At 50.1% G+C, this 23,188-nt stretch overlaps 9 protein-coding genes across 9 annotated transcripts; 7 read left to right on the plus strand and 2 right to left on the minus strand.

Annotated features, from left to right (window-relative positions):
* Window positions 1-480: 480 nt before the first annotated feature.
* On the plus strand, window positions 481-2,442 carry COCCADRAFT_87266 (uncharacterized protein; the record flags this gene model as incomplete). The annotated part of the gene is made up of 4 exons (XM_007710767.1): window positions 481-919; window positions 979-1,273; window positions 1,354-2,060; window positions 2,120-2,442. 4 exons carry the CDS (start codon window positions 481-483, stop codon window positions 2,440-2,442), a joined length of 1,764 nt encoding a protein of 587 aa, XP_007708957.1.
* Window positions 2,443-2,676: 234 nt separating this feature from the next.
* Window positions 2,677-2,832, plus strand: COCCADRAFT_87290 (uncharacterized protein; the record flags this gene model as incomplete). Its single annotated transcript, XM_007710768.1, has 1 exon — window positions 2,677-2,832. A coding segment is annotated over one exon (156 nt), but the record flags the coding sequence as incomplete, so codon positions are not given.
* Window positions 2,833-3,610: 778 nt separating this feature from the next.
* COCCADRAFT_2208 (uncharacterized protein) lies at window positions 3,611-4,660 on the plus strand (the record flags this gene model as incomplete). Its single annotated transcript, XM_007710710.1, has 1 exon — window positions 3,611-4,660. The coding sequence occupies one exon, from the start codon at window positions 3,611-3,613 to the stop codon at window positions 4,658-4,660; it is 1,050 nt and encodes a 349-aa protein (XP_007708900.1).
* A 123-nt stretch (window positions 4,661-4,783) lies between these two features.
* On the minus strand, window positions 4,784-6,648 carry COCCADRAFT_33906 (uncharacterized protein; the record flags this gene model as incomplete). Its single annotated transcript, XM_007710737.1, has 4 exons — window positions 4,784-4,919; window positions 4,970-6,172; window positions 6,229-6,566; window positions 6,622-6,648. The coding sequence occupies 4 exons, from the start codon at window positions 6,646-6,648 to the stop codon at window positions 4,784-4,786; spliced, it is 1,704 nt and encodes a 567-aa protein (XP_007708927.1).
* A 6,523-nt stretch (window positions 6,649-13,171) lies between these two features.
* Window positions 13,172-14,591, plus strand: COCCADRAFT_2210 (uncharacterized protein; the record flags this gene model as incomplete). Its single annotated transcript, XM_007710711.1, has 5 exons — window positions 13,172-13,333; window positions 13,390-13,426; window positions 13,477-13,544; window positions 13,597-13,967; window positions 14,087-14,591. 5 exons carry the CDS (start codon window positions 13,172-13,174, stop codon window positions 14,589-14,591), a joined length of 1,143 nt encoding a protein of 380 aa, XP_007708901.1.
* A 1,108-nt stretch (window positions 14,592-15,699) lies between these two features.
* COCCADRAFT_23506 (uncharacterized protein) lies at window positions 15,700-16,053 on the minus strand (the record flags this gene model as incomplete). Its single annotated transcript, XM_007710726.1, has 1 exon — window positions 15,700-16,053. One exon carries the CDS (start codon window positions 16,051-16,053, stop codon window positions 15,700-15,702), a length of 354 nt encoding a protein of 117 aa, XP_007708916.1.
* A 2,421-nt stretch (window positions 16,054-18,474) lies between these two features.
* On the plus strand, window positions 18,475-18,630 carry COCCADRAFT_87305 (uncharacterized protein; the record flags this gene model as incomplete). The annotated part of the gene is made up of 1 exon (XM_007710769.1): window positions 18,475-18,630. One exon carries the CDS (start codon window positions 18,475-18,477, stop codon window positions 18,628-18,630), a length of 156 nt encoding a protein of 51 aa, XP_007708959.1.
* Window positions 18,631-19,373: 743 nt separating this feature from the next.
* Window positions 19,374-20,398, plus strand: COCCADRAFT_33908 (uncharacterized protein; the record flags this gene model as incomplete). The annotated part of the gene is made up of 2 exons (XM_007710738.1): window positions 19,374-19,640; window positions 19,703-20,398. The coding sequence occupies 2 exons, from the start codon at window positions 19,374-19,376 to the stop codon at window positions 20,396-20,398; spliced, it is 963 nt and encodes a 320-aa protein (XP_007708928.1).
* Window positions 20,399-20,998: 600 nt separating this feature from the next.
* Window positions 20,999-23,165, plus strand: COCCADRAFT_87346 (uncharacterized protein; the record flags this gene model as incomplete). Its single annotated transcript, XM_007710770.1, has 2 exons — window positions 20,999-21,045; window positions 21,128-23,165. 2 exons carry the CDS (start codon window positions 20,999-21,001, stop codon window positions 23,163-23,165), a joined length of 2,085 nt encoding a protein of 694 aa, XP_007708960.1.
* Window positions 23,166-23,188: the final 23 nt, after the last annotated feature.

The following is a 23,188-nucleotide window of genomic DNA, read 5'->3' on the forward strand; positions in this document are numbered from 1 at the left end:
AAAGAGCAGGAGATAAGCTGGTGGATCGTTTGACTCTGTAATGTCGATACTTCTCGTACTCTCTACACTACTCCGGATCAAGCATCATCCGACCCGGGCAATGCCTAACGCCCTTGTGCGTGTATGTCCAAGACGCAGGAAATGTGGCACACAGGATGGCTCATTCCGCTCTTGTCCTTAGATCCGAGCAATCGGCGAAATACTCATCATCACCCTCGTTGCTACCGGGGGCAAATTGGACCAGAAAGTGCCTTGAGGGGTTGGCATCAGTCTTTCGATTGCTTCCAAGTGCCATACGACACGGCTTCTTTTCGGTATCTCACGTCGTTTGTGTTCCATTGCCTATGTTCCCAGTTGATTGATCCCATTCATCGCAACTGCTATCGAACAGTTCACTTCTTCTTGACCCCTTGGCCATTATTGCTTGTTATGCTACCAATATTTTGCTATAGCAAGAACCAGTAAGAACCCCGAGCCATAATGGCGGAAATCTACGACCAATCTCGAAACGACGCTTTGCACCGTCTCAACCAAACACTTCTCCAGATCGACCCTTACGATCTTCCACCATATCCCAACCTTTCCATCGTCACAGGGCCCCTCGACCCGCCACTGGTTCAATTAACACTCTCTCAACTACTCCAACAACAAGCCGCACATTACCCCAGCAACGAAGCTGTCGTCATACCATGGACTGGTGCGCGTTGGACGTACCAGAAACTATGGGCAGAATCAAGCTTGTTGGCCAGAGCATTGTTGAAAGAAGGAGTTCGACCAAGAGATAGGATAGGTATCATGAGCGGGAACTGTGAAAAGTACATTTCATTATTCTTTGCCTGTGCAAGAGTCGGTGCGATATGCGTCACTCTCAACAATACCTATACTGCAACGGAGATGGAGTTTGCTTTGAAGCATACAAGTACGTCTTTTTTCCAAACATTAATCCCAGAAATCTTTTGGGAAGGCTAACGAAAGCAGAGTGCAGAATTCTATTCACTACCCCTAACATTGCCCGATTCGACAACATCCCATTACTGAAAAGACTGAGTCAAAAAGACATAGCATCAGTTCTCCCAGATCTCAAGACCGTATGTTTAATACGAGGTCAAAATGACTCCTTTACCACTTACTCTTCGTTCATCGACAACGCTCAATACATTCCCGAGCACATCCTCGACATCTTTGACGGCATAATAAGTCCTCATGACGTAGCAAACCTACAGTTCACCAGTGGAAGCACAGGCAAGCCAAAAGCAGCCATGTTAACACACTAGTTAGTCTTCTCCCTTCCCTTCTTCTTTCCTCCACACGCTTCGATGTATGCCCAGCCAAACTAACAAACTCACATCACAGCAACCTCATCAACAACTCCCGCTTCATCGGCGACCGCATGCAACTCAGCCCCTCGGACACCCTCTGCTGTCCACCTCCCCTCTTCCACTGCTTCGGCCTCACCCTCGGTGTCCTTGCCGTCCTAACCCACGGCTCCACCATCGTCTTCCCAGCCGAAGCCTTCGACCCCATCGCCTGCATGCACGCCATCTCCACCGAGAACTGCACCGCGCTCCACGGCGTCCCCGCAATGATGGAATCCATAATGGACGTCCCGCGCCCCGCGGGCTGGCAAAGCAAACTACGCACCGGCATCGTAGCCGGTAGCCCCGTCCCCAAATGGCTCATGGAGCGCATGGTCTCCGAACTCGGCATGACGGACTTTACATCCTCGTACGGACTCACAGAGGCAAGTCCAACCGTGTTCAATGCTCATACTACGGATTCGCTGCATGCCCGCTTGACTACCGTCGGCACCGTGCTGCCGCATGCCAAAGTCAAGATTGTAGACCGCAACGACCGCGTTGTGCCCATTGGCGTGAGAGGCGAGCTTTGCGTCGCTGGATACCAGGTTTGTAGAGGTTACTGGGAGAACCCGGAAAAGACGGCTGAGCTTATTTTCAACGATGAGTATGGCGAGCCGTGGTTGCATACTGGGGATGAGGCGGTGTTGGATGTCGATGGGTATTGTACGATTACGGGGCGGTTCAAGGATATTATCATTAGAGGTACGTTTTTGTCTTTTGTCCTTTCTATGTACTGAGAAGTGCTGATGTGTGTGAAATAGGAGGCGAGAATATATATCCTCTTGAGATTGAAGAGCGGCTTGTTGAACACCCGTCTATCGCACGTGCGATTGTCGTTGGTGTTTCGCATCCCCGCTTGGTGGAAGTTCCTGTGGCGTTTTTGCTTCGCGAGACAGATACGCCGAAACCTGATCTTGCTGACGTACAGGGCTGGGTCAGGAAAGTGCTGGGTAGGCATAAGGCCCCCGTGCATATCTTTTGGTTGGGAGAGGATTGCGATGCTGAGGTTCCGCTGACGGGTAGTGGCAAGATTAGGAAGTTTGTACTCAGAGATGTTGCGGAGAATTTGCTGAAGGAGAGGTAGATTGTGTTTTTTGTACATATAGCGATGCGTTTTAGGTTAAAATTGGAAATGGACTCGGATTAGTGGCTTAAGAATATCATTCTAAGTTGTAATGTGGTATTATACTTTGTCAAAATCCTTATTGTTCGTTTTGTATGCCGCTGTGAGCAATTATTCCAGAATGTTTGGTTTGATTGCATACACGAAAGGTTGTCAGCACAGCTCGTGGAAGATTCAGTAACGATACACTTGGTTAGCAAATGTGTCTCTTCAGCGGCAAAAGCGTACACACCGTTATTTACACTTCTCAATTGTCAACTGAATTTGTCTCCAATCAATCGCTTCGCCTTACATGACGAGAAATATCCAGTTACTGTTCGAAGAGTTTCGTATTCCAAACATGTTCCCTAGAACATAGCTGTGCAAACAGTGATGTTCGCATTCAATATTCAAAGCTCGTATCTATGTGTAGCAGGTTAGATCGGTATTTGATGTTTGAAAATGACGAAGACAAAAAGCCTTGATTCATTTTCTCGCTTCGCGCCTCTGATTTGATGAAGGGCTAGCTGTAGAGAACAACTGGTGCATTGATATGTAATCGCATATGGTAGACTACATAAAGGTCCTTTCGCTATTTGAGAATAATGCATTGTATTATCAATTTATTTTCCCATTTTATAGGCCATGAAACTGAAGTCAAGAACTATTACCTACAACTTGATCGTCTGATATAGTACGCCAATCGACTTGGCCATTTCGTTCAGTGAAATTTTGCATAGTGAACCTATATCGCCCGCTGCAACATGGTATTTATGAATTACTGAGATCTTGCGTGACGTCCTTTACTGAATCTGCACATACTGACTTTTATTGACCAGAGTTGCGGCTACAGAACTGATGCAAATGCCTTGGTGAATATGCTGTATGCGGACGTAGTAACACATAACAGGGAAACGAGTTCCATAGTAGCTCCTACAATCTCATTGTTGGTTCTCAGCGATTAGGACAGTGCAAGTGAATTGAGAAGGAAGTAGCTACATCAAACACCCACATTCACTTCCCGCCTTCACCTCAATCGTCACTTCAATCCTTCACCCGCTACACTACCACTCACACACACACTTTTACTACAAAGGTAACAGATCTTTTATTTCTCTCCCCCCATTACATCATTTACCACCAACTCAAAATGCCACGACCCTTACTCCCAAAACCGCCTCGCCCCTCACCCGCCATCGACGCCTCCGCACCATCACCAGTCACAACCCGCTTCGGCCGCCGCGTAATCCCACCACGAGACCTATCCCCCCCAGCCAGCAACCCACCCTCGCAACCCTCTCAACCACCTCAGACGCCCCAAAAAGTCACCACCACCACCACCACCACCACCAAGCTCCCAGCATACTACTCGCTCGCCCCCAGCGTCCCCTCCCCCTTCACCGGGTCCCTAGAAACAAGCCTCGATGCAATCCTCGCCTTTGGCCAACTCTACGCCGCAATCCCCGGCGTGACACCTCTCGTAACCGCACTTCTCGAGCCCGTCTCCCCTCACACAGACTGGATCGGTATCCTCTCGGCCCTGGAAACAGCAACATCGCTTCACTCCCGATACTTGATGACGGAGCTCCTATTCCTTCTCACACGCACACTGTTGCCCGAGCAAATCGCCGAGAATAGAGCGATGCTGGAGCAACTGTACGACCGCAAGAAGCAGCTTGCGATGCGGCTTTTGCTAAGGTACGATATGCTGCGTGAGTGGAAGATGGAACCGAATCCCGCGTCGTATCGCGAGCAGCCGGTTACGGTGGCGTCGGTGGTGCCGGTGCCTGGGTTCGTGGCGCCGGAGCCTGTCGTCGGTGTTGCGTCGCCGCGGTATCCGTATCGGAGGCCGTTGCTGTTGAATGTGATTCCGACTTTACTTGCGGGACCGGTGGGGGGGTATGCGTCGCAGAGTGTAAGGGATCGCATGAGGCATCATGTTACGGTGTTGGATGGGTATCTTATGCTTGGGGATGAGGAGGTGGAGGGGTGGAGTGATGGGAGGGTGAAGAGTACAGTGTGTTTTGTGTTGATGCATTGGCAGTGGTTGAGGGGGAATAATGATACGTTGGATGATTTGGAAATGATGGATTGGGAGGGGTTGGAGGGGAAGGCGGAGGAGTGCGGGTGGATTGGGGATGATACGACGAGGGTGCCTACAGGGAGCAGTGTGAAGAAGGAGTTGAAGTCGCTTGGATAGGAGAGGTTGACTTCTTTGCTTGAATAGTTCAGGGGAGGTCTATTATTTGTAGAAGGCTATGGGTTTGTGCAACAGTCGGCTAGGGAAGACATGGTTGCGAGGGTAGTAGAAGTCTAGTGCGCATTACAAAGCTTCATGCTGGTGGACGCTGCTGTTCCTTGTCCAGCGACGGAAAGTCTTGCCCTTCCACCAGAAGAGTATACCAAATGAACACCAAAGTGTAATCAAAGCTGCGTTAGTCATGATAGGCGGGATGAAGCTGGGGCCGTTAGTAAATGCTATCAATACAGTAGAAGTTGCTGAACTTACCCATCGTCAATAGACCAGGGAGTAATGAATTTTCCCATTCCGTAACCCCAAAGATTCTTGTTGACTGTTACTGCAACGAAGATTGATCCTGCTACAGGCTTGTACGAGTCAACGGCATAAGTGGTGGCGATACCTGGCAAAGCAGCGACCTGGATACCAGCGCATGTATATCCAACAATGACAATGACTTCCCACGCCCACTTGCGCTCATACCCAATTGAGACGACAATGTTTCCGATAAGCATGATGATGACGTAGGGAATCATAGCTGGCAATCGCATCTCGGGCTCACGGATGCCATTGTTCCTCCTTGTGCTTCGTAGCGACACCCAATCACTTAGTGGTCCAGCAGTGAAGAGGCCAATGATAGCACCGACCATAACAGCAAAGTTGGTGAAACCAACAGATACAGGCTTGAAGTTGTACGGCGGTGCGGCAAACACTTGGCTTTGCGTGAGATTGAGGGTAAGAAAACTGGAACATGACCAGCTGGCAACGAAAGCAGCAAACTCTACAATGGGAAAAGTAAAAAGTTTCCACGGAACCCAGATCTCAAGAAAGATGGTGCGGAAAGGGTTCGCGTTTGGTTGGAATATCCTCCATTGCCACTTAGCAGGTTTACCCTTGCCGAGATGCGGATCGCGCCGTTCGGTTTCGGACATGGTGAGGTCCTTATTAGCAGTCGAGATGGCAGTCTCAGCTCTCTGGATATCGTTGGCATCCTGCTCTGTGTCCGAATTGCCAATCTCCTTTTGAGTGGATGTTTTGATTTTCTCCTCCAGAGAAGGTGTCTTCTTTTGGCCCTCTTGCACGGGTGCAGCACGCCTGTATCTTGTTTCCGGAAACGCGAAGACGCACATGAGGAACGAGAAACCCAAGAGGGCGGCGTTTAGCCACCAAAAGTCGCGCCACCCGACTGTCTCTGCCATGGAGCCAGACACGATCGGGCCGACCATGAGTGAGCCCATATACACTACCCAGTATAGGGTGTTCCACTTGCCACGGTCGTGCAAAAAGAATATGTCGGCAATGACCTCAGGCATGGTGGTCTCTGCAGGGCCTGCACCGATACCGTTGACGATACACGCGCCCATGAATGCGCCGTAAGAGTTTGCCTTTGCGCGCCATATCGATGTGCCAAAGTTGATGAGCTGCGACAAAAGGAGTACGGGACGACGACCGAAAGAGGAGCTTATGGGGACCCTGACGTAACACCCGTTAGCCACCACACAAAGTTGACGGGGAATCGGGACGCTCACCAGATAAAATTACTGAAACCCAGGACAAGAATACACACGCCCGTGAATTGAACAGCTCCAGCCAAGTCTGTATCAAAAGCTTTCATAAGGGCAGGGAACATAGGCGAAAGAGCCAATGGACCGAATCCTTGAGAGAATGTAGCTACGGCTACCGATGCGATTGTAGCCGCCTTCCACGCGGGGCTCCAGTTGAGCGGATCGTTTGGATCATCACTAGGCTGCGGAACCAAGACTACGGCATGGTCGCCTTTGACGAAGTGGTGTGAGCCGACATCAGCCATGACCTCCGTACCGGGGAGAATCTCGGTATGCAACTCTTCCTCGAGTTGATGCCGCTCCTGAACACTGTCAGTAATGCACTCAACAATAACAAACTAAGAATAGAAATCTTACATCTTCATTATAGTCGCGAGACGCCATGATGGCGGAGTCCGGTCTGAACCTTCACACAATCGAGGTGGCAATAGGGTTGCGTGAGCGCTGTTCGAGGCACCTTGTTCTTGACGGTTGATTGGGGAGGTGAGGACTTTGTTTGCAGGCCAGTTGTTTCAAAAGGTTATGGTCCAATTAAGCACTACTACTGCCCCGGTACCACTAGACGGGCCGCAGCTGACAGATACGGGAAAGAATTACGCCGCAATCAACTCCGGATGAAATGTCGATATTGGCGAACGGAAATAAGTTGAAACTCGTTGAAAGCCCAAAGACGGTGCCTTGCAGAGCCAACGCGGCCTTTTGGGAGGTTGGTGTGGGGGGGGCACCCAGTGGTCAGGTCGTGCCGTCTTCTGCGATATGTGATGGAATATGTGATGAAATGAAAGATGCAGTAAGCCAGTTCAACGCACCTGTGAAACTGCGAACAGGATGCATGTATCAGACAACTGCGAACAGTATACATATATTTGACATTCGGTCATGTTTTCATAAGGTCTGGATTCACCGAGAGCTTCGAATGCTTAGTTAGTTTTGGTGATTGGTCAATATCGAGTTAGACCGAATGGAGGGCCGAGCGGATGACAAGCCATGACACGGCAGATGCATGGACACATGCCACTGGCTACAAAGTCGACGCGAGCGCCCCCAAATACATTCTAGAGGGTACGGTACTTGGGAAATAAGACGACTTCGCGATTATCGTGCCGTGAGTGTCCAATTGCCGAGTTGGAGTTGAGTGGACTGGCATACCCGTGCTAAGCAGCCGATGCGGGGAAAGCTGGGGGATGCCCCACCAAGCGGCGACCTAAATCAGCCGCCACACTCACTCTCCCATAGAAAAAGTACATAAACACGTGCTTTGCAGCCTCAATGTCGGAGTCTTTCCTCGGTAGTAATATTGCTGACAAAATGACATGTAATAGACGGCACAACAACCTGCCGTGCCAGCATGTGCGCCAGTTTAACTAGTGGCCTAAAGTGGCGGTTGTAAGTAAGATTGGGCGTGTGCGGCCCCTGATATGTACAGGGCCGTTGGGCGGTAAACGACAACAACAACAACAAGAAGAAGAAAAAAGACGTCCGTGTTATTCTGTGGGGAAATGATGTGCAAGCAAGAAATCCTGGGGAAATCCTCCTGCTCTATAAGTTTCATTTGCCGTTAAATGCACTGCATGGGTGTGCTCAACAAGCCTAATTTATTGGGCATTGAGCTGGGCGCCTAACAAGATCAACACCAACACAAGGTGACGAAACTACCAAGACGTACTTCTGAGACTCTACCCCGATGTTTCAATACTCACTTGCATTGCTTGATATCTCTTTGCACTGGAGATTATGCACCTAAGCAATGTTTGCCACGTGCTTTCGTAGGGCACATGACAGCTGTCAGCTGTCAGCAGGCTGGGCCCTTCAGCCACACCCACACAGGCTTGCATATACTACTTTAATATGTACATACGCCAAGGTCGGTCCTGATCCTGGACAAAGTTAGCGCATCTGAAGACATCGCATGTAGGATCAAACGTCCCTCAGAATTGAGGCATGCGACACCAGTAACGGCCGAGTCCTCCAAATGCATGTGTCATTATACTACCCAGAACGATCGACCGGTTTGCTGGGCTGGACCGTCCAACTATGAAACTATAAGACCAGCAAATATAGCGTAGGTACACTTGTTTTATGGTCTGTGACAAAAGTACCTGCTGTTTTTGGATCACCCGATACATCTCAACAAAGTAAAACATGAGAGCCAAGGGAGCTGGGGATTGCATAAAACTGTTTGGTTGGCATATCGACTTCTGCAAGCTTGGGAGGGGCAAAAAAATGTGTTGAATCATAGGAAAACAGGTTGTAAAGGGTGATGAAGGTGAGGGGCAAGTGCAGACGCATAATGTAAGTACACGTCACTATAGCTCGAAAACAAAAAAGGGTCAGCCTGCAGTTTAATAAGACGGGAGAGTATTATAGTGTGGCCTTGCAAGGTTGATTTACTGGTCGGAAATCCGGGAGTGGCAGCTACGAACGAATACCGGGTGAGCAGGAAGACAACTATACCCGTTTTGGATGGGGAGGGACTATAGTATGTGACATCGCTTCTCCAAGTCTTCAGGGTCTTTTCAAATAGCAAACTCAAAATACGAGATTTGGATTTGTAGTAGGAAATATGCCTCATCAGCTTACATGTATAGAGTGGAAAGTAATTGCAAGGAACACACGCATGGTAAATGTAACTGTAGAGATACGGAGGTTACATTCTTTCACAATAGCTGAGAGTGGCATTATGCGATGCGTGATTTTGAGAATTAAGTCTGGTTTGTTCAGTGATCTCATGTTCCTCGTTGTTCCGGAAAATTTGGAGAACAGCACGGTAAAGAATCGTATACTCGGTCTCTCTTATACTTTGAAATCCAGTATCTCATACAACAATGATCGTCTGGATATAGAAAGCATGCTGGCTTAACTGTTCCAGGTATTACTAAGAGCTTAAAGTGACCGTCAAACGTGAGGCGTTGAAAGCTTACTGACTGATTTTATGCATCTCATTGAGTGGATGGAGCAAACTCGGGCGAAAGTGCGCTGTAGGTATGGTGATTGGTTGAGCAGATCCCCGGGGGTGCATGACATACATACTGTGTAGTATCTTATGACCCGTTTTAGTTGTGATAGAACATTGCTTAATAGGGTCTTAACTGTAAAGTATCTTCTCAAGGGTTGAATAGTTGTTGGTGTTTTGGTTTTGGATACAGCATACTGTAACAGGACACTATCACTGTCTCTTCGGCTGTGAGAAGCAGGCGCAAGGAGCACTCTAGTTCTTTGAGTAGATACATCTTTAAGCAATGGGTATGCTGAATTGATTGGCCATGTAAGCTGTGGTATTGCTTGTGTGAGGAGCCATATGTATTCGATAGATGGGAGTACAAATGTGAGGAAGGACTCATTGGTGTCACTTACCGATTTACATTCAAGCTATTGTATCTCAGCCCCTTTCAGAAGAGTCCCCATGCGCTTAACTGCAGTCTTCACTTGAGTATCAGACTTACATCTTTCTTTTAGGATTAACACATTGTGGCGTGATTTCGAGCACAGTTATGTGCAACGTGTATGCAGTCTCGAATCTAAGCACCTGCATCATTGTGTCTCGATTACAAACCCAGTCAAAGCAAGCAGTCACGCACGTATTGTGTAATCGATGATTGTGGTGGAGAGGCAGCGACAGCCGATCCAAGTGCTAGATTACGGGCCAAGACGCTACTACGCATCCCTCGTCTGATACGAGCTGACTTCGTACAGATCGAAATCTCCATACATTGTATACAGCTGTAGGCCGATTCTCAGCGACCGCTAGGCAATTCTTGTCAAGCCCCATTTCTCCGAGTTATCGCCAAAGTCAGCTCAGCCAAGCAAGTGTCTGGGTCTTATCGTAGGCTAGAGGCTTAGTAAAGGTCATGCAGGCTCAAACTCTATTCTCCAAGCATGGTATGCGATCAGCTATTTGGCTACAAACTACCATGACATGGTACCCTGACTACTTCAACAGAGCCATGAACTAGTCGCGCTACGAAAGTACACTGGGCTGGAAAGGGGAACACTCTGTGAGCTCTGGTAGATCCACGCAAGTGCGTCGTTCACCTGACAGTGTTACATTTAGTGTGGATGGTGTGGCGGGAACGGTGGTATTGAACAGCATGATGCTCAGTGCAGTAGCGCCTGTGCATTTTCTTAGAACTCAGGGCTTACATTTGTCATCGTCGGAATATTCTCTGTGCACTTTCAGCAAAACAGCCGTTTGTTGAGAATGAAGAGCATTCAAGTGTCGTAATCTACTAGGGGTTTTGGAAAGCACTTCAACGGTCTGACAATTCTCCATAGTTTATGGTTCTGGTTGTTGGCAAATACAATGATTTCTGCGGTTTTGATTGGGCCAGAAATCTGTATGTGTGGTGCTGAAGTACGTCCATCATGAATGGTGGTGATCATCATGTAGCAAGGGTCTATTTTGATGTGAAACATAATCCGCAAAATAGAACCATTCGTAGGGCAGCAATAGCATAGCGTTGAACCACACCATCAGAATACGAGAACTCAATAATATAGCGCAGTGTATGGTAGGAGTGACATTGGTTTATACGCGAAGACGTTGGCCCGTTAGTGAACCTAATTGTAATAGACTGCATGTCTTCCTGTCTGAGACGTGTTTGTAGCATGACAAGAAGTCTTGTACTGCGCCCTTTCTGACTCGATGGTATGAGACATATCCGGGCCTTCTTGCTTCTCCAAAGTCGCACACACCTGCACTGAAGCCCGACATCAAGTGGCATTTCGCATGGTTGATGGTGTTGAGGGCCGGGGGTAAGGCGGAATGCCAAGCGAAGACATTCCCCGGTGAAACGCCACGAAAAAGTCCAGGCGACTGAAGCTGTGCTGGTATGAAGAAGGGTTTCAGCGAGGCGCAGTAGTGTTGGCAGTGTGCTAGACCCAGGCAAGACGGATATATTCGGATTTGCGGTACTTCATGTCAGCGTTGGCGAGCGTGGCAAGGAGAGATCTTCACCCGAGGCCGTGTGGTTGTGAGGCCGTTGGCCCGTGAGAACGATTGCTGGACATGGCTCGCAGCCCACTTTTGATTGACACTTCGGTCCACGGCAGCCAGGTCATCGTCGCTGCCACGTTTTAGGGATCTGTGAGACTCTTTTGGTGTGGAGAAGTGAGGATCATTCACGTGAGGGGCATAGTGCGCGGCAGAAGCGGACTAGCGTCTGGGAGACCCCTGCGACCCCTATCGTCCACTGTCGCTCTTCGTCGTCGTCGTACGTTGGGCGACATGGCAACATAGACGATCTCAATATCAGACTCTGACAGATGACGACTTCACCAAGCTTATGCTCTCACTCAGATTCCACGTGGTGGAGTAGAGACCTGTGGGAAAACCTTGTCTAACCTGGGGAATCCAGGTAGATGGCGGCTGCAGCTGGACGAATACGACCGACCCCAACCACGACGCAGCTGGGAATACAATGTACAACTGGTACATACTTACACACTCAAACGACGGCCGCCGGCCTTGGTTAGGCCAATGACAGCAGCTGTTCCACAGCCAACGGCCCATTCCCACACGCGGAAAGCCAGTCCGACTCGCGTGCCGCTCCTGTGCCGTCTTCATGTCGGCTGCAGGTAGAAGAAATAGGCAAAATGGAACCAGGCCTCTGGGATCGTAATCACGCTTCTGTTCGTTTTGTGTCGCCCCAAATCGATCGTTCACCTCTTCGAGTCCTAATGCATGGCGACTAAGTGCTTGGCTGGAGAAGCGCGTGAGTGGAGCGCGCGCCGTCAATGCTGAAGGGCCATGCGCCTTAAGTATATCGCATGATTCTAATAGGTGCTTTGGACGCCGAGCGGCAGAGGGTACCAAGGTGGACCGGTGAACAGCCCATTTCTCTACTTACTACATGCGCCGGTCCTACTAGCCTCAGCCAGCCATTGCTCGAGAGTAGCAGAGGACTTATTCTACACAAAGTATACCCGTATGCCCAGCGCCCACCACCATGGCACAGTTGGTTGCATGGCCACCCAGACTTGCAGGAGATTTGGATGACCGAAAATGCACTTTACGACAATCAGGCTGCGTCTCCGAAAATTTCATTTGGGCCTGCGCTTCTGATCGGTGCGATGGGTATCCTGCTGACGGTACCCTGCAGCTCGCTTACATGATCCACGAATCGAATCATCCATATTCGATACGGCCTCTCCTGTGATCCTCCAGATCCCGCCACGTTCCTGCATACGTATGTTCGCGCCGACCAACTTGCCTGCAGATCCCTGCGGGTGCCGATTTGCTCTCAAGCCGACCCAGAAGTGGTAATATGTCCAACGGTGCAGACACGCCGACCCCCCCGGTCATAGCACGGCACAAGCAGCACACAGAGGCTTGCCAACCACAAAGTACCTCGTACTTGTTCACCTGAAACAATTTATCCGTCTGCCTACATGGATGGTGACACCATCTTGTTCAAGGGCATGCCATACTCGTAGCCCGTTGGAAAAAAAGCAATTTACTCGCAACTGCAACAGCAGTGAGGTGGGATGAGACTGTGTGTGTGCAGTTACTGTGCACAAGCATTCCCACCCCCAAGGCACGACGCTCACGGTGTTTCATTCTGCTGTAGATCCCGGCAGCTCCCGGCATGTAACACAAGGCGTGCTAGGATCAACTTCTGTGACTGTCTCACAGTATCTCGTTGTTGCCATGTTTCGAGTCATGGATCCGCGGAAACTTTTCAGGCAGGCCTGCGATCCGTTGGGATCACGGAACTATTGGCAAAGGTTCCCGTCAAGCGGGTACCTGGAAAGCGGGGAACGTGCTTAAGGACGCTCATGGAACGTCCTTTAACCATGCTCTCACGCTACCCTTGCCTCAGGGACTCGAGGGTAAAATACTCATGCCTTCCCCACAGGGCTTATTAACAACTCGATTCTCCGGACGCCTCGTGGCTTGTACCATCACACCATGGCTGGATCATTATCTGAAAACTCACGAGGTCGTGAGGCCGTAATCATCTCCTCCGTCTTCACTGGTCTCGCTCTCATCATCGTCATCCTCCGACTATATACCCGGCTCTACATTCTTCGATGTGCAGGAGTCGAAGACCTGGGCATTGCCCTGGCCATGGTAAGTTGATGGATTGATGTCTCAACCGCTAGGTACATCTGCTGACCCATTGCTAGCTCTGCTCAATAGGGCTTACCATCTGCATCGGTATCCGTACGTAGGCATCGTGACTTACATCGTGTATCAAGACTGACCCTCAACAGAAGCAGAGTATGGAATGGGGAAGCACTTTCGCGATGTTCCACAACATGATATGGGAATCTTTTTGAGGGTAGGACTTTTGATTTCCCGTCTCCTCAGCACTTGCTAATCAGCCATCACAGGCGTTTTGGTGCAGTTTAATGGTTTACTACCTCTCTCTTGGATTGACCAAAGGATCCATGTTGCTTCAATACCGGCGAATTTTCCCAACAAAGGCCTTTCAAATAGCAAACTGGATCACCATGGCCGTCGTCATCTGCTACACCATCTGGACAGTCTTCTCTAGTATCTTTGCCTGCATACCTGTTAGGGCATTCTGGACTAAGGAAAAGGCTTCGTGTATCAACCAATTCGCCATGTGGTTCACCAATGCCGCTATCAATATCCTGACCGACTTCGCAATCATTCTTTTGCCAATTCCCGTCATTCGCGGTCTCAACCTGGGAAAGAGACAAAAGATTGGTCTCATTTCCATCTTTGCAGTTGGTGGATTGTAAGTGGTTTTCTTTTGCCTTTTTTCGTACTCGCGTGTACCTGCTGGTACCCGTGCATGTCACATGCCCTTGAACCTAGTGTCACGTTTGTTTTTTATACTAACGCAAGATTTTGTAGTGTGTGCATTGTATCGATTCTACGCTTGCAGTCTCTTGTTGCGATTTCGAACTCTTCAGATCAAACCTACGACAATCCACCCGCGGCGACCTGGAGTTCGGTAGAAACCAATGTTGGAATTATTTGCGCCTGCCTGCCACTGCTGAGGCCCCTACTTGCGAAGTACTTTCCCAGAGCGTTCCCCTCCCGACACCGCAGCCAATACTCGCGACCCAACTACCCGGCAGCCTATGGAAGCAAGGGAGGCAGCAAAATACTACGCTCAAAGAATGAATACGTTCTGGATGGCACGAAGCGGTCGCGGGAATCCAACGATGAAACACGCGACATTCAGGTTGTCACCGATATACACGTACGAGTAGAAGGTTCCGAGGGTGTACAGCTGAGCGGATGGAAGACACAAACCGCCAATCCCCACTGGGACGATTCTTCATCAGCAAAGGACGCAGAAACAGCGAGCACTAGTGAGATGCTTGTCGAAGCAGCGCCTCTATCTACGCGATGATTCTGAATATTTTTTTCATTTTATTTTCATTTTCGAAAACAGTGATACCATATAGTATTTTAACGAGACCTCACGGCTTATCATTAATAGAGCGATTACATTGCCCATTCATCCTGGCTGGAAATAGCCGCTTGTTGTCAGTCTACATGTCGATCGTGTTTGCATTACCTAGCGGTGCCTGGGGTTTGCACGCTTTTGGGGTTGTTTCCGACGTGCAAAACTCCGTGGTAATAATAACCCGTTCGGGATAGAAATGCGCACCCGGGATCCCTGCCGGCAGCCTGCATTGGTAGCAATCACCGGCGTAGCCAATCCATCATTCGACCTGTGGAATGGATGTCGCTCGGGTTACTAGCACCTGGTTTCGTACGAGTTTCTCGTCTCGGCTGGCACGCAATTTCTCGACGATCCTTCGGCTCATCGTGCCAAGCTAGAAGCGAACTAGACTTTCTTCCCCACCAACCGGCCCGAAGATTTATCCAGCCTACTTTCTATGGCGTCTGCTACCCCAACCGCATCATCATCCCCTTAATCTGGAGAGCCGCCTGTCCAGGTTGCAAGATGACGTCCAAGCGTGCGACAGCGAATGACAAGACTATATTAACATCCAGCCGCCGGCTAGATCTCGCAGACATATAATTAGGCCACCCACTTGCAAGGATGCCATTGCATGCAAACGCGACGTGCAACGTCATGCTAACGCACCGAGTTTCGCATCGCGATGCATAGTTTTGGCTAGCGCAACATGAAGTGTGTTTGGGATACACCAAGAGTCAGAGCGCCACCCGGCCTCTCCTCCAACGTCGGAACACGAAAGAATTTCATACTAGATGACCCTTGATCTGTCTTAAAATATACATTCCACGCGGGAGAGGGACAGAATAAAGTTCAAGCGGGAAGCATACATGTAATTCTTTCACATGAAAGGAAAAACATGCGTGTCTATGCATAAGTCTGTCTAGAAACACCATAGAAACTCGACTCACCAAACGCATTCGAATCCACTGTGGAGCCTTTTTCTTTGCATAAACCCGGAAATGCCTCAGCCGCAATCCTTCTCTTCTCCACTCGACACCTCTTGGCCCGCCTTACTTACATATCGCGAATGCTACCCAACGAACCCCACCAGTAACCTACAGCACTGACATGACAGTCCCGTTTCCGCGGATCGAGACCCTACGTACTTATGTAAGGTAATGGCGCTACATCCAACAGCTGTCGCATCGTTGCGTGTGGCCAGATGTCCTGGTACGTGGGTCGCGTTGCGTAGCGAGTATACAGTATGTACGTAATCGGACGCCTCGTCCACAACACCGTCTTCGCCCATCTTCCCACGGCGGCGCCACTTCCACAGCGCCACTCCGCGGCACCCTGAGAAACTCGGATCGCTCCCGGAGGGACACCTCGTCATGTGTGGATCGCTTGCGGGATCGTCTTTAGCATTAGGACTGACATTTGACATTTTGCTCTTAAAGGATCTACTTCATTTGGAAGGATCTGGCCGAGGTGTGGGCCTGGGAGGATCGCCGGCAGGGCTGCTGAGCCGCGACCCGCGACGGAGTATCTATGGAGATGACTCGGGTGCTTTGTAAGATGTGGTATTGCTACAAGAACGAGTTCTTTGCGCAAGCAAAACTATTGATTTGGGGAGACTGCAGCGATCGTCAGGGTGATTACATACCCAGAGTATTGGTGAGTGGAGCACGTGGCATCGTATCGGATCTCATCTGATCTGATCTCATCTACTGGACACGACGATCCCCGCGGGGCATGGATGTAACATCAATGGTTTGTTTTTCTTCGAGTAAAGGTATTTTGGAAATGCAAACGCGCCAACCCCACAATGAGGCGTCTCTTGAATCGGTCGTGCTTGAGGAATGACTCTGAATCTGTGGATACGATTGACGAAGCGTCAAGTCGTTCGTCGCTGTCAGAATAGTCAATGATACCAGCCCCCTCTTGCTAGCTCAATCTGAAAGTGGAGGTTTGCTGGTAGTATCCCCGAGTCCATTGAATTGCCATGAGCGCGAACAGTTCTAAGGCGAAGTGGGCGACAAGAGCTAGAGACTAGTTATATCCACTTCCTCTTTTGTTCATGATTTATCAGAATGTCCAGCTGACTTCAAATGGTACGAGACGTCTTGTGAAAAGCGCAAGTCCCGCGGCGAGTAAAGATGTCTGCAATTCAGTAGTGCCGAAAGAGCATTGCATACGTCCTAGATATGGAAACAATAAGGGGGTGGATGGAAAGTTTACTTTGGATTGTTTGGATGATGAAAATGATAGACACGCAAGACCGTGATTTGTCTGGACTGGATGTGATCAGCGAGTAATGATCACATCCAGTCCAGACATCCAACTCATCTTCCTCCCTCCTCATCCCGTTCCTTCTTGCATTCCAATAGCCACTCCACACACTACTATTACCATCACCATCTCCAATCCTAATCAAGCGCACCTGCCAAACTCACCTTCTCCTCTTCCACCCCAGCTCCCACCGGATCAACAATACGAACGAACAAAGACATTCAACATCCATCTTCTACCTGCTAAACCCAGAACCAAATCACCACTCTGCACTACTTATCCCCCGAAGAGTAATAACTACTCACGTGCGATGTACCCTCTTCCTTTCAAACCCCACATCGCATCTCCCACACCAAGACTTATCTACCAATTAAGTATTACCAAAAAACCCGGTACATGCGTAGTACAATCTCCAACCAAATCGTTCAGAATTTTTCTTTGCCATTGGTTCGGAAAAAATTAACACGGGAGAAATACCCGGTGTTCGAGAAGGGATTACTGGATTAGGGGGGGCGGGTGCGGAGAATATTCATGTAGGAACTTGAGGGTCCTGCGGTGTAATTTGGAAGAAAGAAAAAGCGTGTAGAGTGAATAGAACACGTGTGTGTGTACTTATTTGATAGATTTTTTTCTTTACTCTTAGGAGATCTCAGTTTTAAAAAGAAACAGTCTCGAACCAAGATTATTATTATGGATGAATGTAAGATAACTATAGTTATATACTACTACTAATCTATAAATATATAAGGGTCAATGTGATGAGTTTGTGATTTGTAAGATGGAAGAAAGGAAAACTAATAACTCTAGTGACATATCGCAAGGTGTACCAACACTGATTCGCTGGATCTCTGCGACGTCTTCCTTGCTGGCGATCTTTAGTTGCTGTGGTGATTGGGTCGGTTGGTGTGTGTTTCCCTGACGATGGTTGGATGGGCGTGTTTGTTGGGGGTGCTGGGGTGTGGTGTGTCATATGGGTATATGCGGGAGGGGGGGGGGGGCTGATTTGATATTATTGTTGTTATTATTGTCATGGAGTGTGGGGGTTGTGTTGGAATGGGTATAGTGGGAGTAGAGTGGTGCAGTGATTGTAGATTTCCAAAAGTCGAAAGGATAAGGTATGGTAGGTTACTATGGATTTTTGGTGTCGGCTTTGGCTTTGTATGGTTTGGGGTAATGTTTTTGTTCAAGGTGGACATGGGTGATCTTTTGCAACGCTGCCGATAAAAGGCCTACAGTCATTCTGCTTAGGCTGTTGTTCTTGCAGTAGGTCAGATTGACAGAATCATAACTTAACATTGCCCTGTATGCTTTCAAGCAAACGTTTGTTGTATTCGCATGACAACTGACACGATGATTACACATGCCCAAAGTTGACAAAGCGCTTCCAAAGTTTCAGTGTCCAACATGGTGATTTTCGTTCTCTCATATTGCTCATTGGGTGCATTTTCTCAGCCAACCTTGTCATTGTCGAGCTTGGTGTGGGATGATGTTGCAGTTACAGTACTGCTGTAGCCATCTTGATAAAAAGATATTAGAGAAAGCCAGGCTTACGAATATGTGAGCAAGCAACTAAACAATGCCAGCTCTATCGTTCCGATGGTTCCGACTTAACCATGCCATTCTTGACTGCTGCGGCGCTTGTTGGTTTTGTCTAGTTCATGGGAGAATTTCATGTACCCATAAAAACACTATCTGTGCAGTAAGAAAACACCCATGTCCAGATCAGAGATAGAGGGATGAGATCGCGATTACCTGAGCATAGCATAAGCCAAGGGGTGGAAGGAAAATATGTTTATAACTCGTGATGCGCCAGTAGAGTCTGATGCCTAAAGCTCGGGGCTGTCCATCGGCAGAGGATGAGGCCATTTTCGGTATTATTATTCTTTGACCAGAGCTGAAGACATTGCGTGTACAACTCGACCAGCTCACTCAAGGAGTAGTTAGTATCCTATCCACTGATCACCAGGACTAGGGCCGATGATATGGATACCTCAGCGGGCCTTTACTAGACCGGCCCTCTGCAGGCCCGCCCCGCAGCCACCGGTTCACCAGATATGCAGGCAAGACTGGTCGCCATTGCTGGATCAGCAGGCCGACCAGTAATGTGGGCGGACGAGTCTGGGGAAGCAAGGCAAGCGAGTGCAGGCGAGTTGGGCTGAAACGTGGGCTGCGTTTCAGTCGAAGCTTGGTGTTGCTGGCACAGAGAGCATGGTGGGGCACCGCTCATTGCCCCTCACCCTCACCGCAGACCAACTCTCTTTCTACGAAGTCGGAACCGCTCTTGTCTAGTGCATGTAAGTTAACGTTGCCCTGGTTTATTTATTTGGCCTCGAGCCCGTCTAATCAGCCCTTCTCATCCAGCAATCCATCAACTCCCCACCGCGACAAATAAGCTGTGTCGAGCATAATCATAGTTAGCCCTCCTACTAGCATTCCCTCGAGCTACGTCAACAACAAAACCGTCTCATCGTCGCCATGGTTGAACGTGCGAACCGCCCTTCTGCGCTAAATGCGCCCGCTGCTACTGGTCCTAGTCCCCAGGTCGACATTGTGGGAGAAGCCGGCAGCCAAAAGGTGGTTGCAAGACTGCCGTCTGGAGAGAGTGTTGAGGTGCTGCTCTATGGAGCCACAGTCACCAGCTGGAAGAGCAATGGCGGCCAAACTGAGAATCTGTGGCTGAGCGAAGCTGCCGACTTGACGGGCAAGAAGCCAGTTAGGGGTGGAATCCCCGTCGTGTTCCCGGTAGGCATATGCAGAGCTGAGTTTGGTGGTGACGGGTGAGAGTGGCTAACAACTGTCGTCAGGTCTTCGGCCCACCACCCAAGGAAGGCCACCCCACGTCCACGCTTCCCCAGCACGGCTTCGCTCGTGGATCACGATGGGAGTTCATGGGCAAGTCCACAGCCGAAGATGCTCTCGACTCCAACTCTGTCAAGCTCGACTTTGGCCTTGATCGCCAGGCACTCAGCGAAGAGTCGCGCAAGGCATGGCCCCTCGACTTTGGCCTTGTATACAGTGTCACATTGAGCAAGGACAGCCTACAAGCTGTACTCACTGTGCGCAACGAGGGCGAGGAGAGCTTCGAGTTCCAATTCCTGCTGCACACCTACTTCAAGATTCAAGACATTTCCAAGGTTGTGATTACTGGCCTTGCCGGCACAGAGTACATTGACAAGGTCCTCAACGCGTCGATACACACGCAGAGCGATAACCAGCTCAAGATTACCGGCGAGGTCGACCGCGTCTACAAGGACATCAAGCAGGACACGACGTCGATTGTCGAAGACGGCAAGCCCCGCTTCGACGTCATTCGCGACAACGTCAAGGATACGGTCACATGGAACCCGTGGATTGAGAAGGCAAAGGCCATGGGCGACTTCTCGCCCGATGACGGCTACAAGAACATGGTGTGTGTGGAGGTTGGCGCGGTGGATGGCTGGCAAAAGCTGGAGAAGGGCGAGGTGTGGGAGGGCGGCATGCTGCTCAAGAGCCACCTGTAAGCGGGTTAAGTAATGTCTGGAGCGCTAGGTAGAAAGTCGACCGAGGGATGACAGATGCTTGTCCAGCTAGCTGTACCAATGAACCACAGAATATTCAAGAATAACAAAGAACAACAAGCCATTGCCGGGCGGCGCCAGGGTTGTGATGTTGGTAAGCGGTGTAGAGACAGCGGACCCTAGGCTGAGATAACCCTGGAGGCTCTGGGTATCTGGCTGGGAGGTCCCTTGCCCACCCGTTCCACACTTTTGACCCCCACCAAAACACGGAAGCTGTCCAAACAACAACACACCATGTCATGACAACAATCAGCGCTATTGGTATCAACCGGTCATGTTCAGCCTAGAAGCCGCTCGCGAAGTCGTTCGCATCCCGCACTGGTACTGCCTTGACTGACGCTCTGGAGCTTCCATAGCTGTCGTATAGATAGCAGTAGTAGCTTCCCCGCATAGTCGCAATAAAGTGGTGCGACGACACATATCAGCGTTTTTCCGGTCAGGGCGATTACGTCGGCCTTCTGTTGACGTAGCCTCAGTCAGACGTGCCTTCACTGCCTGTCTACACCACTGCGCGCCTGGCTGCGCTGTCTGGTCAAGCAAATCATGTCCCTCATACCCTATGGTCCGGCCGAGTCGCGGGAAATTGTCCTGTAGGTCATTGCCATCCCTCTACATCAATCGACGCATCGTATATCACCACAATCAATAAGCCGACACTGACACTGTCTTCAGGCGTCACGGATCTGCAGTCGTCGTATACGACCAAAACTCGAGGCAGCTCTCTCTGCGTGACGCTTCGCACGCAACCAACATCGACTCCACAGCATGTCCTTTTTGTCACCGAGCCTACCGCCCACCCTCGCCACACGGCAGCGACGACAGCGACGAGCATGAGCACAATGCGCCAGGCACTTCCACGGACAATGGCTTCGTCAACCCGGCATACTTCCAGATGCTCCGCCGCAGTCAGCCCACATCTGCTGAGACGTCGCGACCCCCGTCACCGCATAAACAACTAGCTCCTGCGCCTTCGCGCATGACTAGCTTTGGTGCACCTCCAAGGTCCGAGTTTATAGCAAGCACACCGGCTCAGCCGCAAAGGAGCCAGGGTATATCAGCGCGGGCTTTTAGTCCGAATTATTTCAAGGATTTCTTCATAGAGGAGCGCGAGTTGGGTCGAGGGGGAAAAGGCGTCGTCCTGTTGGTGCAGCACCAGCTCGACGGGGTCAAACTTGGCAAGTTTGCGTGCAAGCGCGTGCCAGTGGGTGACGACCACGAGTGGCTAGAGAAGGTGTTAGTCGAAGTTCAGCTCCTGCAAACCCTATCGCACCAAAACTTGGTATCATACCGTCATGTGTGGCTCGAAGACTATCAGATTTCGAGCTTTGGACCGAGCGTGCCATGCGCCTTCATCCTGCAGCAGTACTGTAATGGCGGAGACCTCCACAGCTACATTCTCGACTCGGCAAAAAAATCAGTCACAAAGGAACAGATGAAGGAAAGGCTCCGGAGGAGATCAAAAGGCCAGCTGGAAGAACCAGAGAACCTGCATGGGCCGCGTAAGATGCCTTTTGAAGAGATTATTTCTTTTTTCAAGGACATTACATCCGGCCTAAGCCACCTTCATGCAAATGGCTATATTCATCGAGACCTGAAACCAAGTAACTGCCTACTCCACCAGACGGGGCGTAAAGTACGGGTTCTGGTCAGTGATTTTGGCGAAGTACAGTCGATGAACACAACGAGAAACTCGACGGGTGCTACTGGAACCATTTCATACTGTGCGCCTGAAGTGCTCCGTCAAGAGCAACCAGGGGGTGCATTCGGCAACTTTACCACCAAATCAGACATCTTCTCTCTTGGCATGATTGTTTATTTCATGTGCTTTGGAAGACTGCCGTATCGGAACGCCGATGGTATCGACGAGGACAGCGAAGATCTTGATGAGCTGAGAGCCGAGATCTCGACATGGACCGGCATAGACGACGAGCAGCGCGTGCGCTCCGACTTGCCCGAGAAGTTGTACAGATCACTCAAACGGCTTCTTGCCCTCGACCCCGACAACCGTCCTGGCGCCGAAGAGATTTTGCAAGTACTCAAGTCGCCGCTGGTGTTCGACGAGTACGCTACATATACCAACTCACCCGCAGTTGACGAGTTCAGCCCTCGCATATCCCGTGCGGATACACCCAGTCCGGCTCCGACGCAAGCGAGCAAAAAGCGCACTTCGGTCAACTATGCCCGTCCTGGGCGATCGAACCTCAGTGCCACGGTCATGGACCGGTCGCCCAGTCCACCAGATACACCGGCAATGCGGAGAGAATCGTCTGGGGATGGGGCAGTCATTCTCAGAAGGAAGATAGATCTTCGGCCCCCATCGTCGTCAGCCGAAAGAACTCCGTCGCCGCAGCGGCTCATGTTGCCCCCTCCAACACCAACTGACATGGTGTCAAGATTGTATCGAGCATCCGGGCACCCTGTGGCGCTTGGACTCACAAAAGTGACTTTGTTTTGCGCAAAGGCGTTTAGTCTTCTTTCACCCTGTCAACCGTTTGCGGCCGATGCTCGCGTTCTGTACCCGCTGCTCTGTCTAGCATCGATTGATTTCTTGCACGTGAGCTGGGTTGGACGGCTCATGGGCAGAGAGTTTAGTCTGGGTGGATTAGGCGCGTCACTGTTGCTTTTACTGTTGCACGTGATTGTGCTGGGGACGACATTGAGGTGGGATAAACTTTGTGAGAAGAGAGGGATGGTCTGGGACGCCCTCTGAGGCTATGCATGGGGAGTGCGGAC

This window comes from Bipolaris zeicola, assembly GCF_000523435.1.
Source record: "Bipolaris zeicola 26-R-13 unplaced genomic scaffold scaffold_21, whole genome shotgun sequence".
Classification (NCBI taxonomy): domain Eukaryota; kingdom Fungi; phylum Ascomycota; class Dothideomycetes; order Pleosporales; family Pleosporaceae; genus Bipolaris; species Bipolaris zeicola.